At 38.2% G+C, this 16,416-nt stretch overlaps 1 protein-coding gene across 43 annotated transcripts in view; it reads right to left on the bottom strand.

Annotated features, from left to right (window-relative positions):
• The window catches only part of TUT4 (terminal uridylyl transferase 4), a 130,606-nt gene that overhangs the window by 90,452 nt on the left and 23,738 nt on the right, over positions 1-16,416 (bottom strand). For all 43 annotated transcript variants that reach the window (XR_012420155.1, XR_012420157.1, XM_005543360.5 and 40 more), the window contains exons 2-3: positions 11,465-12,272; positions 3,429-3,592 (exon numbers count right to left, since the gene is read on the bottom strand). Coding sequence is in view for 41 of the 43 variants with exons in the window: in XM_005543360.5 (XP_005543417.2) it covers positions 3,429-3,592; positions 11,465-12,179 (879 nt within the window). In the remaining 2 variants the exon portion in view is untranslated. The remainder of the gene's footprint in view (positions 1-3,428; positions 3,593-11,464; positions 12,273-16,416) is intronic.

The following is a 16,416-nucleotide window of genomic DNA, read 5'->3' as shown; positions in this document are numbered from 1 at the left end:
GAACAAAGATTTCTGGGTATTTCCAACTCAATATTTAACATTCAATCATAGGAAAATTTGCCCTTCTGATCTAATGGTTTGGACTTATTTCTTCTTTGGTACAGAGCAAAAATCTGCAGTCTACATCTTTATTCTTCAATTAGGTAATCTATGGAAACACTGTGAACCAAAGGACCTGAAGAAATAAAAAATAAAAAAAATTTTTTTTAAATACCTGGGAATATTCTTAATGAGTGTCTAAATTTGATAAAGAAAAATGTTAATTAAGAGGACAAGCCGGTTGTGGTAGCGCATGCCTGTAGTCCCAGCTACTCAGGAGGCTGAGGCATAAGAATCACTTGAACCCAGGAGGCAGAGGTTGCAGTGAGCCAAGATTGTGCCGCTGCACTCCAGCCTGGGAGACAGAATGAGACCCTGTCTCAAAAAAAAGAGTACAATGAATTTGCCTGAGCACTGTGGCTCACACCTGTAAACTCAGCACGTTGGGAGGCCGAGACCAGTCTGGGCAACCTGGCAAAACACCATCTCTACAAAAAATATAAAAAACTAGCAGGGTTGGTGGCACATGCCTGTAGTCCCAAGTTACTTGGGAGGCTGAGGTACCTGAGCCTGGGAGGTCGAGGCTGCAATGAGCCATTATTGCACCACTGCAATTCATCCTGGGCAACAAGAATGAGACCCTGTCTCAAAAAAAAGAAGAAAAAGAAAAAAAAGAGTTCAAGAGGCCAAATAATTAAAAAAAAAAAAAAAAAAAAGAGTACAATGAATTGAAAGTAAGTTTGGAGGGCATGAGAAATAAAGAGGTGTCAGAAAGAAAAGGGATTACAAATATTTACACTGGTTCTGGCACAGTAACTTTACATCATTACTATATAAATTCAACAACAAATAAAATGTTTTCCAATGCTTCCAAGCTTTATTTCCAAGCTTTATTTTCACCCCAGGCCATTTTTCCTACTACCATCAAATACCTATTCCATCCCAACTTCTTCCTTCTTTCAGTAACAACTGACCTTTCCCGCTTCATTCCTATGTAACTTCCCAACCAGTTCTCTGCTTATTTTTCTTGAAAATATATTTTTTCGTATTTCCTTTATACATGCAATTTACCTACACCACCCTTCTCCTACCTACCTGGTCAATTCCTAGCCATTTCTTGAGAGACAGCTCCAATGTCACCTTATAAAGCATTCTCCAAATTAATGCCTCTATACTCACGACTTAAATTGGTCACTCTTTTGTCTATGATACCATTTTCAAAAAATACTGTTATCACTAGTATTTGCTTATGTGTCTTTCTCTAGTGAACTCCTAGAAAAGCAATCATGTTTTTCAAAATGTCAGGTACTAGATCATGACACATAAAAGGGATTCAATATTTATTCTGCCAATGGACAAAACTATAACACCTAGCGCATAGGGCTGTTATGAGGATTAAATAAGATAACACAAGTAAAGTTTTTGGCACAAAATCTGCTATGTATTAAGTACTAAATAAAGATGAACAGAATTGAATTATTTTACCAGGTAGGTCAATCTTTATTATATTATAAATAAGGAGACAGAATCAGATTCCAGTGATAGAGATTTATCCAAGGTCAGTTGAGATGTCATCCAGAAATTTACTAATCCCAGAGGAAAAGTGAGAGAACTAAGTAAAGACAGAACTAAGTAAAAGGCTGGACATGGTGGCTCCCGCCTGTAATCCCAGCACTTTGGGAGGCCAGGGTGGGTGGATCATTTGAGGTCAGGAGTTCAAGACCAGCCTGGCCAATATGGTGAAACCCTGTCTCTACTAAAAATACAAAAATGAGCTGGGCATGGTGGCGCACAATTGTAATCCCAGCTACTCAGGAGGCTGAGGCAGGAGAATTGCTTGAACCCAGGAGGTGGAGGTTGCGGTGAGCTGAGATCATGCCAATGTACTTCAACCTGGGCGACAAAAACAAAAACACACACACACACAAAAACACAAAAAAAGCAAAAGAGCAAATTGCAAAAAAGACTTCCTTTTAACTAGGATCTTGTAAGATTAACTACACAACCCAAACTCTCTCCTGTATTATGATCCTCTACTCCTTGATATTCCTTTCTCTTTTCATGTGGCGACTACTCTGCTGTAAATTCTATTAATAACCCACGATTGTCTTTTTCAATCTAGATACAATTTCATTTTTCTAAACTATACAAAATCATACCATTTCTTTCCTTATTCATCAAGAATGATGACCTATTTCCTTGTAAGCATATTTACAAATAACCCAAGTATCTATTTGTCAACAGTTTTGTGATTTTTTTTTTTTTTTTTTTGGAGACAGAGTCTTGCTCTGTCGCCCAGGCTGGAGTGCAGTGGCACAATATTGGCTCACTGCAACCTCTCTGCCTCCTAGGTTCAAGCAATTCTCCCGCCTCAGCCTCCCAAGTAGCAGCTGGGATGACAGGTACTGACTACCACACCTCGCTGATTTTTGTATTTTTAGTAGAGACAGGGTTTCACCATGTTGGTCACGCTAGTCTTGAATTCCTGACCTCAAGCAATCAGCCTGCCTCAGCTTCCCAAAATGCTGGGATTACAGGCGTGAGCTACTGGGCCTGGCCGTGATTTGTGATTCTTTCCTTCAAAACCTAGCAGTGTTTTTATTGAGGCCAGGAATGTGTATTTCTAGGTTAAGAAATTAATACACAGGCGTAAGATACCAATGGCTAGGATAGTTCCTAATACATAGTAAATATTCAATAAATATAGGAAAAGAGAAAAAGGAAGAAGTCTAGTGTGTTGTATGGTGTTTGCTATTTCCATCAATCTGAATGGACTTTTAACTTCTAATGGGAAGAAATTACCATTTTCACCAATACATCCCCAGTGCCTATTATAATACCTGGCACAAAACAAATGCTCAGTATCTGTTTGATGAGTGATTAAATCAGAGGTCAGCAAGTTTCTTCTGTAAAGGGGCGAATAAATATTTTGGTAGACATTTTATGCTTTGGCAAAGACTATTTTATGCTTTTCAAGCCAGATAAGTTCTGTGACAACTACTCAACTCAAATTTCCCATTGTAGCATGAAAGCAGCCATAGACAATATGTAAACAAATAGGCATGGCTATATTCCAATAAAATGTTTACCAAAAACGGTGGGGAGGCTAGGTGTATTATAACACATTCAAAAACAAAAACAAGGGATAGACCATAGTGTGCTAACCCTTGGAATGAATGAAGTCAGACTCACAGATAATAAGTAACTGCTGAAAAAGAGAGGCAAGGAAGAAAAGAGGCAAAGAAGAAGAAAGGTAGAGAAGAGGGAAGTAAGGAAAGATGAATGCTACCTCTGTCTTATGAATAAAGAAAAACAAAAAGAGCTATACTTGGGGAAAACAGTTATGAAACACACATTTCCCCCCAAATAACTAAAACAACATAGTATACTTTTTCAAGTCGAAAGATGTGATCTCTTTCTAAGCGTTCTTCTGCTTGTTTCAACCCTAGCCTCTGCTCAGGTGTCAATGTAGATTCATCTATCACAGTGGCATTTTCTAAATAGTCCATCTCTGAAGAATTTTCTTTATTAGATTCATCATTCTTCATTTTACCTAGAAAAGAAACCAATCACTCAGTTATCATTAGAACTAGTAAATTTTAAAATTTTTAATGGAAAACAGACATTAAATTTATACACAGAAAAATATTATTTCCTTACATTTTCCTTAGGAAAGTATACAAGTTGGTATGCATATATAAAATATAGGTAAGAGATATACATGGTATCAAAAGTCACAAAGAAAAACCTTTAAGGGTCAAATGACTAGCCTGTTCTTCCAACCTACCCATCAAGAGATACATAACTGAGACTACATTACACAAAGCTAACATAACACAATCATCTTGTAGAATCTCTGAAGTCAATCTGATAAAAAACTGTTTGGAGTACCACTCAAAGAAGATTAGTCACTGAACTAAATTCACTAGCAATTAAAACAACATATGTATACTCCAGACCACAAACCCACACAAGGCTCCTCCTTCTTTCCTTCCACAGAACTCCTGGATATCTCCACTACATTAATGGTTTTCCTTTGCTTCTCTGCCTCCTAACTAGATTGTAATCTCTTTGAGGCATAGACTATGTGTTCACCTTTGGCATCTGCAGCATCTAGCAGTATGTATCTATTCTACAGTAGGTTCCTCCACCAGTGCGATTTTTAAAATATAAACCAAATCACCTTATTCTCTTGCTTAAAACACATAAATGGCTTCTGCAGAGTTCAGAACAAAGTTTTAACTCCCTAGGATATTACACAGTCTCTTGCCCTCATGAAGGCAGTAAACAGAACAATTCCAAGTTGTAATAAATGTTACAAAGGAAAAAAGCAAGGAACTGAGAGGGAGACCAACTTTAAATATGGGAGCCAGAGAAGGTTTCTCTGAGCAGATACCATTTAAGCCAAAATCTAAAGAAAAAAATCTAGCTAACTTGCCTGTAACTCTAACCTCAGATCTTGCCATAACACTTTTCACCTCATATTAAATGTGCTAGAATTAATCACCAAAGCTGTTTCAAGTCTCAATGTCTTTATGTATGCCACTCCCTTCTCCATTGACGCTCCCCAATTAAATTAATATTTACCTGTCCTTCAAAATTCAGCTTAAGCACCACTTGTTTCCATAAGCCGGTCTGATATTATCTTATTCTATTACCCTCTATTATCTCACATTTACAGAGTAATCGAATTTGTATTCATTTATCTATCTCCTACATTAGATGACGGATTTCTTGATGCTAATGACCGGGGTCTTACTCTTACCTTCAGATTTTAATACAATGCCTAGATCCGAGCTAATGCTCTGTGTCATGTTGAATAAATAAATGAATCTGGATGTATCTACAAGCATTTCGAAAAAGAAATGCTCATAGATCATCAATAAATCTCTCCATTCTGTCCTCAAAAGCCAATTGCATGGCATTTAGAGGAACCCTGACAGTCAAGCCTACCTTTTGATAGCACTAATTTTCTGAAGAAAGAAATGGTATGCCTCTGGAGATCGTGCATTTCCTACCACAAGAACACAGGATTCTAGACTAGGAAGGCAAACTCAGATAAGGATGTTATAAAAAGGATTCAAACACAAGAAGTACGGCTAGGTTACATAAGTGTTTCTTAAATTACAGTCGGAGGAACAAGCAATTTGCAATTACGTCCTAATATCTGGAAAAAAGATTTAGTTTTTTAGCAACCATTTTATTATGGAAATGTAAAAGAAAAGATGAAATCCTAGTATTATTTCTACTTTTCATGAAAAAGGATAGTAAGAAGACAATATAATAATGTAACCCTTTTCTCTTTTCTATGTGTATAACAGGCCTTGTGTGACAAGGTAACCATCAGCAGCAAATCTTGTAAAACTATCGTTTCTGCTAATATAAAGAACTAAAGAAAGCTGCCTAGCTTTCTTTAAAAGTCAGAAATATATGAAATTATTTAATTTTCTGGAATCAACATATAAAACAAAATAATATCAGGCAGAATGTCCTAAATTGTGTTCCAAAAACACTAGTTCATTACATGTTAATCCTCTCACAAAACAAGAATTGAAAACCTGTATCCACACAAAAACTTGTACATGAATGTTCATAGAATATTCACAATAACCAAAGGTGGAAACAATACAAAAACCCATTTCTGATGAATAGATAAACAAAACGTGGAATACGTATACAATGGAATATTATTCAGGGGTTGTAGTCAGCTCAGGCTGCCACAACAAAATACTACAGTCTGGGTGGCTTAAACAACAGAAATTTATTTTCTCACAGTTCTGGAGACTGGAAAGTCAAAGATTAAGGTGCCGACAGGGTCACTGTCTGGTGAGGGCTCTCTTCTTGGACTGCAAACAGCCACCTTCTTGCTGTGTGTTCACATGGCCTTTCCTTGTAGGAGACAGGTTCTCCTTTTTTATAAGGCCAGATTAGGACCTCACCCTTATGACCTCATTTAACCTTAATTACCACCTAAAAGCCCTGTTTCCAAATACAATTATGTTGGAGGTTAGGGCCTCAACATAGGAATTTGGGAGGGGATATAATCCAGTTCATAGTAACAGTCTTAAAAAGGAGTGAGGTACTGATACATGGTACAACATGGATAAACCTTAAAAACATGACACTAAATGAAAGCCAGGCACAGAAGACCACATAATGTATGACTTCATTTCTATGAAATATTTAGAATAGGCAAATACATAGAAATAGAAAGTGTATTAATAGTTGCCAGAGGCTAGGGAAAGGGGGGAATGGGGAGTAACTCTTAATCGGCATAGGGTTTCCTTCTGGGATGATGAAATTAGACAGTAGTAATGATTGTGCAACACTGTGAATGTACTCAGTGCCACTGAACTGTATACTTTAAAATGGTTAAGATGGTAAATCTTATATGTATTTATCACCAAAAAATTTAAATACAGAGTTAGCATACAACTAGCAATTCCACTTTTAAATATATATACAGAAAAAATGAAAACGTACATCCACACAAAAACTTTTACACAAATGTTCAGAACAGCATTATTCAGAATAATCAAAAGAGGGAAACAATCCAAATATCTATCAACTGATGAATGAACAAAATGTAATATATCCATATAATGGAATAATATTTGGCAATAAAAGGGAATGACATACTAATACCTGCCATAACATGAAATAACTTTGAAAAAAATATGCTAAGCCAAATAAGGAAGGCACAACAGGCCACATATTATATTATTTCATTTACATAAAATAGGCACATCTAAAGAGAAAGAAAGTAGATTCATGGTTGTCAGTGGTGAGGAGGAGGGGGTAATGAATAGTGACTGGTAATGGGTACAGAGTTTCTTTGTGGAGTGATGAAAATGTTCAGAATTAGATACTGATAGCAGCACAACTTTGTGAATATAAAAAAAATTACTGAATACTTAGATTTTTTAAATAAAAAAAAATTGACCCAACAGCAAGACAGAATTATATACTTTAAAAGGATGAATTTTATGACATACAAATCCCAGCTACTTGGGAGGCTGAGGCAGGAGAATTGCTTGAATCCGGGAGGCGGAGGTTGAAGTAAGTTGAGATCGCGCCACTGCTCTCCAGCCTGGGCATGAGAATGAGACCCTATCTCAAAAAAAAAAAAAAAAAAAAAAGCGGCAAAAGACGTTTAAGAGAGTTAGCCATATGGACATTTGGGAAATGAGTGTTTAATGGAGAGGAAAAAGCAAATGCAAAGTTCCTCAGATGGATATCTACCTTCTCAATTGAGGAAATTCAAGAAAACCATGCGAATGGAGCAGAGAGAAAGGGTGAGAAGTAAACAAATGAGGGCAAGGCAGAGAAATAGGGGAGTGTCACAGATCGTATAAGGCTCTACTAGCCACTTTGAGAACACCAGCTTTTACTCTGATGGATGGGCAGCCACTGAAACATTCTAAATACTAGTAATGTGATCTGACTCATTTTAACAGGATCACCCTGCTTGCTATACTGAAAACACAATGAAGGGTGATACAAGTGAAAGTAAGATAAGTTGGTGCATGCTGCTCAAAAGCATAATCTTGACCAGCAGCATCAGCATCACTTGGGAGCTTATTAGAAACCCAATTTATCAGGCCTTACCCTAGGCTTTCTGCATCCTAACACTCTGGAAATGAGGCCCAAGACTCTGCATTTCAATATGAATCCCAAACAATTTATATACATATTAAAGTTTGAGAAACCCAGATCAGGAATACTCTCGTCAAATATTCACCTGGCTCATTCACCTCTTTCCTTCAAGTATTTGCTCTAATATGACTTTCTCATTGACACTTTAACTCCACCACTACCAATAGTAGCATCATTCCCTATATCGTTCCTATTTTATTTTTTTCAAAGGATTTAAAACCACCTTACTTAACTTACTCGCTATATATATTTTTTTCTTTTTTTTTTTGAGATGGAGTTTTGCTCTTGTTGCCCAAGCTAGGGTGCAACGGCGCGATCTCGGCTCACCGCAACCTCCGCCTCCCAGGTTCAAGCGATTCTCCTGCCTCACCCTCCTGAGTAGCTGGCATTACAGGCATGCGCCACCATGCCTGGCTAAGTTTCTGTATTTTTAGTAGAAACAGGGTTTCACCATGTTAGCCAGGCTGGTCTTGAACTCCTGACCTCAGGTGATCCATCTGCCTCGGCCTCCCAAAGTGCTGGGATTACAGGCGTGAGCTACCGTGCCTGGCCAACTTACTACATATTTTTCTTACTTATTTTGTTTGTTATCTGCTTCATCCCACTAGAATATTAACTCCGTAAGGGTGGAATTATTGGTTCCATCACTTCTATATTCCTAATCACTAGTTCAGTTCCTGGCATGTAGTGGACACCAAAAAACAAAATTTTATTAAATGAATAAATGACAAAAAGAAAAATGATGTAAGTGCTAGGTGGGAGCTAAAGTTAGGCCTAACGGAGAAGACTGAGATCAACCAAATTTCCATATAACCTATCAAGTCCAAATAGATAATGATCTAGCCATGTATGGTAGCTCACGCCTATCATCCCAGCACTTTGGGAGGCCGAGGCAGGCAGATGGCTTGAGGTCAGGAGTTCGAGACCAGTATGGCTAACATAGTGAAACCCCATCTTTACTAAAAATACAAAAATTAGCTGGGTGTGGTGGCAGGCGCCTGCATCTGCAGTCCCAGCTACTTGGAAGGCTGAGGTAGGAGAATCGCTTGAACTCGGAGGCAGAGGTTGCAGGGAGCCGAGATCACACCACTGCACTCTAGCCTGGACAACAGAGTGAAACTCTGTCTCAAAAAATAAATAAATAATCTTTAAATCAGGTTTTTCACTAATTCAAATAACAAGACCCTTAACTAAATGATCTTTTTTTTTTTTTTTTTTTTTTTTGAGACAGAATCTCGCTCTGTCACTCAGGCTGGAGTGCAGTGGCATGATCTTGGCTCACTGCAACCTCCACCTCCTGGGTTCAGGTAATTCTCCTGCCTCAGCCTCCCGAGTAGCTGAGATTATAGGCATGTGTCACCACACCTGGCTGATTTTTATATTTTTAGTAGAGACAGGATTTCACCTTTTGGCCAGGCTGGTCTCAACCTCCTGACCTCAGGTGATCCACGCGCCTCGGCATCCCAAAGTGTTGGGATTACAGGCATGAGCCACCGTGCCTGGCCAATTAAGTGACCTTAAACACCACTATTTCCTGGCCGGATGTAGTGGCTCAGGCCTGTAATCCCGGCACTTTGGGAGGTCAAGGTGGGGGTATCACTTGAGGCCAAGAGTTCAAGACCAGCTTGGCCAACATAGTGAAACCCAGTCTCTACTAAAAATACAAAATTAGCCAGGCGTGGTGGTGCACACCTGTAGTCCCAGCTGATGCAGGAGAATTGCTTGAACGTGGGAGGCAGAAGTTGCAGTGAAGCCAAGATCACACCACTGCACTCCAGCCTGGGTGACAGGGCAAAACCCCGTCTCAAAAACAAAACAAAACCACCACCACTATTTCCTGAATCATTCAAGTACCATGATGTTTACATTTTTCCCATATCTAAACATTACCAGTATTATCACTTACTTGATTCTGTCTCTAAACTGACTTAGTTTTTAAATTTGGCCTTGTCCTCAGCCTTAATATACAATTATGAGACTGAGACACATAAAAGTCATTTCTGTTAAAATTCTTTTAAGTCTGTCGCTATAGCACCATCTGTGTACCACGAGAAATCAAAACAAGCTATTTCTGAATTCTTTACCATTGTTTCTCAAAGTGTGGCAAATAATAATTCAGAAATAGGTTCTTTTTACTTCTACATCAAGATAATGCTGTATTCTTCCAGCCATGAAAACACTAGGAAAAAAAGATTATAAAGAAATCATTTAAACAAAATCGGAATTAAAGTTACTCAAAAGATATAGACAATATTTCTAAACAATTAAAACTAAAATCAGGATCCCACAACAAAATGAATTTTACAACACTTCTCAAGTGAACTCTAAGTGTCCTAACCAATCTCTGCTTCCAATCCTGTTCCTATCGAAGAATTTCCTGCATTATACTCAAAAGGATTTTTTAAAAAATCTGATCACAGCATTACTTTACTTAAAACTCTTCCATGCCTGTAATCCCAGCATTTCGGGAGGCTGAGGCAGGTGGATCAAAAGGTCAGGAGTTCGAGAACAGCCTGGCCAACATGGTGACATCCCACCTCTACTAAAAATAGAAAAGTTAGCTGGGTGTGGTGGCAGATGCCTATAGTCCCAGCTACTCAAGAGGCTGAGACAGGAGAATCACTTGAACCCGGGAGGCGGAGGTTGCAGTGAGCCGAGATCGCGCCACTGTACTCCAGCCTGGGACACGAAGCGAGACTCCGTCTCAAAAAAAACAAAAACCAAAAAAAACTCTTCAATGGCTTCTGAAAATACTCAGGATAAAGTTCAAACTTTCTGGCATGGCTTAGAAGGAATTAATATTCCTGTGCTCCCTTTCAGTTGCATCTTTCGCCATTCTCAACCTCAACTTTCTGCTCCAGCCATACTAAGTCTCAGTAACACTCAATCTCACAATTTATGTCACCTATTTTGTCTGCCCAAAGTCTAAATCTCACGATTTAATCATGTGCTCTCTCAACTTTAAGTTTTTGGCACTGAAAATCATTGTTTATCTGTATCACCCTCCTATCAGACTGGAAGCTTCCTTGAAGCCTAGGGTTTTTGTTTTTTTTTTTTTTGTCTGTTTTGGTTTTCCACTGTAAACAAATGCTATATATATATATATATATATAAACTCAATACATACATATTTGGTGAATGAATGAGCAATACAAGACCATTTTTTTTTTTTTTTTTTTTTTGAGACGGAGTCTGGCTCTGTCACCCAGGCTGGAGTGCAGTGGCGCGATCTCGGCTCACTGCAAGCTCTGCCTCCCGGGTTCACACCATTCTCCTGCCTCAGCCTCCCGAGTAGCTGGGACTACAGGCGCCCACCACCTCGCCCGGTTAGTTTTTTGTATTTTTTAGTAGAGACGGGTTTTCACCGTGTTAGCCAGGATGGTCTCGATCTCCTGACCTCGTGATCCGCCCGTCTCGGCCTCCCAAAGTGCTGGGATTACAGGCTTGAGCCACTGCGCCCAGCCCGCAAGACCATTTAAACAGAGTATGTGTGTGTACGAGCACGTATGTACCAACTAAAGACACTAAATTTTTATTTGCGCAGTCTTTGTACCTACCATAATAAATGAAAAGGCTTTTTTTTAGCTTCACCAAGGATCAATCTAACAAGAAACCATTAATTCAAGTATTATTAATTTGGATGTTTTCATACGGGAACCAAAGTGCTAAACAATTATGTATAAACATGACTTTTTGTAATTAAAATGGTTAAACCAGGGATAATCTGAGGAACATTAATATACAAAAATCCCTCCAAAAAATGACTTACTTAAATCGTCCGATACGTCTTCAATTCCTGAAGCACTATCATCAGAATCACCAGTATTATCTGTACATGTTTGTTGCTTCTGAGATCGTGGTGAGTTTTGCAGAGCATATTTTTCTCCCTCTTTGTCGATATTCACTTTGTCCACAGAAGTAAAGGAGCTTGGAATTTTTTTTCCAATCTGTTGTAATTCTGTCTTCTGTCTCATGTCTTTCAACAGTAAACTGGGTCCCTTTTCTGCTTCTGCTGGTGAACTCGGTACCTTTTCTGACTTCATCTGAGAACTGGATGCTTTTTCTGCTTTCACTGAATTAGGTGACTTTGGTGATTTTTCTGCTTTTGCCTGGAAACTGGTTGCCTTTTCTAATTTTGCCTGTGAAATGGGTGCCTTTTCAGCTTTCACCGGTGAATTAGGAAATTTTTTTGCTTTGCAATGACTTTGATCTCGAAGGACTAACCCCAAATCTTTAGGACCTGGAAGGTTGGTAGCATTTACTTTACATGATTTAACTTCTGTTTTTTCTATACAAATATCATTTTGCTTATTTTTTTTACTACTATTCCTATTTGGAGAGCTGTTCCCAATTTCTTTTATGGATTTATCATTTCTAGCTTTCAATGTTTGATTACTTATAACTTGAACTGCTTTGCTTTCTTCACAAATAACATTCTTCTTTGGTTCATGATTTTCACTTTTTAAGGTCTTAGAATCTTCCATTATTTGAAAATCTGCTTCTTTCCAATTGTGATATTATAAAATGGCAGATCTCCAGTAGTTTAAATTACTTCAACTCCAGTTTAGGCAAGCAAACTATTGGGTAAAAAAAAAAAAAAGAAATATCTGTTATTTAAAATGCAAAAATCATTTTTTTGTGGTTAGACATTAAAAAACAATTTTTTAAACTTGTTATAAAAACTGAAAACATAGTTAAAAAAAAAAAAAAGACAAAACTCAGAAAACTGTATGAGAAGGAGTTACAGCGCACTAGATAAATAACCAAATGCTCATCAAGGGAATTCTAATGTAATTATGGTAATACGGCACCAAAATAAAGAATTTTACAAGTAAAGTTCGTTTCATATTCCTTTAAGAATTCCAATAGAAAACTAAAACTTGCAATTGAATATATCACAATTAACATGAAAGGAAACAAGAATAAAGAAAACATAAGAATTCCAATCTTGGCTGGGTGCAGTGCAGTCCCAGCACTTCGGGAGGTCAAAGCGGGTGGATCACCTGAGGTCAGGAGTTTGAGACCAGCCTGACCAACATGATAAAATCCTGTCTCTATTAAAAATACAAAAATTAGCCAGGCATGGTGGCATGCACCTGTAATCCCAGCTACTCAGGGGCTGAGACAGGAGAATCACTTGAACCCGGGAGGTGGAGGTTGCAGTGAGCCAAGTTCACGCCACTGCACTCCAGCCTGGGCAACAAGAAGGAACGAAACTCCATCTCAAAGATAAGAATTCTAATCTTTATGTGCTATAAAGGAATCAGTTTATGGAATCCTAAATGGTGAAATCTTGCCCACAAGACTTTTCCACTAACTAGCATCTATTTGTACCTCTAACCTACCTCAAACTTACCTCAAACTGGACTCTCTAAATATGGGAAAACAGTAGACTTTCTCCACCTTGAAGTAAAAACGGGTTCAAATGAATTTGCTGAAGTATACTTTAAAAACCAACAGGGGCCGGGTGCAATGGCTCACGCCTGTAATCCCAGCACTTTGGGAGGCCAAGGTGGGTGGATCACGAGGTCAGGAGTTCAAGACCAGCCTGACCAACATGGAGAAACCCCGTCTCTACTAAAAATACGAAAATTAGCTGGGCATAGTGGCACATGCCTGTAATCCCAGCTACTCGAGAGGCTGAGGCAGGAGAATTTCTTGAACCAGGACCCAGGAGGCGGAGGTTGCAGTGAGCCAAGATTGTACCATTGCACTCCAGCCTGGTTACTCTGTCTCAAAAACAACAACGAAAAAAAGGAACTTAAGAGTTTAAAAAATAATAATAATAGTAATAATCTCTATGACACTATAATAGTGAACACCTGTCATTATACATTTGTATAATGATACAAAATGCATATTACCAACAATGAACCCTAATGTAAACTATGGACATTGGGGGATGATAAGGTATCAATGTGGGCCAATGTAGGTTCATCCACTGTAATAAATATGTTACTCTGGTGCCAGATGTTGAAAGTGGGGGAGGCTATGCATGTGTGGATGCAGGGTATATATGGCAACTTTGTACTTTCTGCTCAATTTTGCTGTGAACCTAAAAGTGTTCTAAAAAATAATGTCAGACAGGCATGGTGGCTCACATCTGTAATCCCAGCACTTTGGGAGGCCGAGGTGGGCAGATCACAAGGTGAGGAGTTCAAGACCAGCCTGACCAACATGGTGAAACCCCATGTCTATTAAAAATACAAAAATTGGCCGGGTATGGTGGCAGGCGCCTGTAAAATCCCAGCTACTTAAGAGACTGAGGCAGGAAAACTGCTTAAACCCAGGAAGTAGAAGTTGCATTGAGCTGAGATTGCACCACAGCACTCCAGCCTGGGTGACAGAGCAAGACCCCATCTCGAAAAAATAATAATAATGATAATAATGTCAAGGCCGGGTGCATGGCTCACACCTGTAATCCTAGCATTTTGGGAGGCCAAGATGGGCGGATTGTTTGAGTACAGGAGTGCAAGACCAGCCTGGACAACATGTCGAAACTCCGTCTTTACAAAGAAAACAAATTAGCTGGCCACTGTGGCATGCGCCTGTAGTCCCAGCTACTTAGAAGGCTGAGGTGGGAGGATCACTTGAGACCAGAAGGCAGAGGTTGGGGTGAGCTAAGATTGCATCCCTGCATTCCAGTCTGGGCAACAGAGTAAGACCCTGTCTCAAAAAAAAAAAAAAAAAAAAAGTGATTTTTTTTACTATTCACTTTGCCCTATACACCTTAAATTCAGATCCGTTTCTAAACAAAGATTAATAATATGAATAAAAATTAGAGTCCTTCTGCCAGCAAAAGCAAACTGCATAGAATTAAAATGTACCATCTTTGATTTTACCTGGTTGATTTACTAAATTACAAATGTAGGTAAACCTCTCTATCATATAACTTTACATCATATAAACACAATAATCTTACCTAAAATAGAGTTCACTCTTTAATAATCGCTCACTGCAGCCTGGAGCTCCTGAGCTCAAATGATCCTCCTGCCTCAGCCTCCCAAGCAGCTAAGAACACAGGCGCACACCACCACACCTGGCTGATTTTTTTTGTTGTTGTAGAGACAAAGTCTCACTATGTTGCCCAGGCTTGTCTAAAACTCCTGGCCTCAAGTGACCCTCCCACCTCAGTCTCCCAAAGCACTGGGATTACAGGGATGAGCCACCATACTTGGCCAATAATTCTTCTTTATAGTGCAGTCCTCTACATACTCTGCCTTGCTTGTCCAGAGTAATATTGTCTTTTACTTCAAAAATGTATTAGGTTCTTCTTTCTAAATTATAATAATAAAAATTAAAATCAAAACCATACTAGATATGGTGTCAGTTGGAGTCTAGCAAAGTATTTTTTAAAATTTTTTAATAAAAAAAATTTTTAAGCCACACTACATTTTCACCATTAATATTTTGACTAACATTTTCTGGTAAAAGCTATAGAAACTTACAACTGTAAAAGAATGCTTTTGCTCCTAATTTTTATACATATGAATTTAATTAATACATTCTGCTTTTATTATTCTTGATAAAGTGTTTTACGTAACTGTCAAAAAAGTTGTCAAAACATATGACTATTTCTAAATTCTTGTGAGAACTGCTGCAGGGTCCTCATTTTAAAAACTAAAAATGAGCTCTATTTAAAAAATTAAAATGAGTTATATTTCTAAAAGATTAGTTTTACCTTGTCTAGTAACCAAAATATCTTTAAATTTTTAAAGCTAGTCTGCTATAACGATTCTTTAATAATTTTGTAAATGTCATCTGACAAAAGCTATAAAGATTTGAAATAACAATGCTGATCCACAATTTTGCTTGTAAAACATTTTAGACAATTTATTCATCCACTCAAAAAATACGCCATAAATCAAGTTTGTATACATAAACAAAAGCTACAAAGATTTAAAAAAGAAAAAAATTAATGTACCTAATGTACCTAATATAGATCAATGTACCTGGAGAGTTCAAAAATTGACAGGTTTTCATTTTGAGTAATCTTTTTTTTTTCCCCCTTCTTTTTTCAGACATGGTCTTGCTCTGTCATTCAGGTTAGGGGGTAAAGTGGTACAATTACGACTCACTGCAGCCTTGACCTCCCCAGGCTCAAGTAATCCTCCCATCTCAGCTACCCACGTAGCTGGGACTACAGGTGTGTACCACCATGCCAAGCCAATTTTTGTATTTTTTGTAGAGGCAGGGTTTCGCTGTGTCACCCAGGCTGGTTTCGAACTACTGAGCTCAAGCGATCCTCCTGCCTTGGCTTCCCAAACTGCTAGGACTACAGGCATAAGCCACTGTGTCGGCCACTTTGAGTAATTTTTCATATAACTAAAAATACATTTAAATTACTAATAGGAGGTTGCAGTGAGCTGAGACCATGCCATTGCACTCCAGCCTGGGTGACAGAGTAAGATTCCATCTCAAAAAAAAAAAAAAAAAATTGCTAATAGGAATATGTGTTATGAAAAAGACTATTTTCGCATCTTCCTCATCTTTACTCTTTATTTTTTAAGGGTACATAGTAGGTATATATATTTATGGGGTACAAGAGATGTTTCAGTACAGGCATGCAATGTAAAACAAGCACATCATAGAGAATGGGGTATCCATCCCCTTAAGCATTTATCCTTTGAGTTATAAACAATCCAGTTGCACTCTTTATTTGTAAAAGTACAATTAAGTTATAATTAACGACAATCGTCCCCACATCTTTTCTTGTAAGAG

The sequence above is a fragment of the Macaca fascicularis genome, chromosome 1 (genome assembly GCF_037993035.2).
Source record: "Macaca fascicularis isolate 582-1 chromosome 1, T2T-MFA8v1.1".
In the NCBI taxonomy this organism is placed as follows: domain Eukaryota; kingdom Metazoa; phylum Chordata; class Mammalia; order Primates; family Cercopithecidae; genus Macaca; species Macaca fascicularis.
The sequence above is the reverse complement of the archived record's forward strand: the minus strand, read 5'-3'. Positions and strand labels throughout refer to the sequence as shown.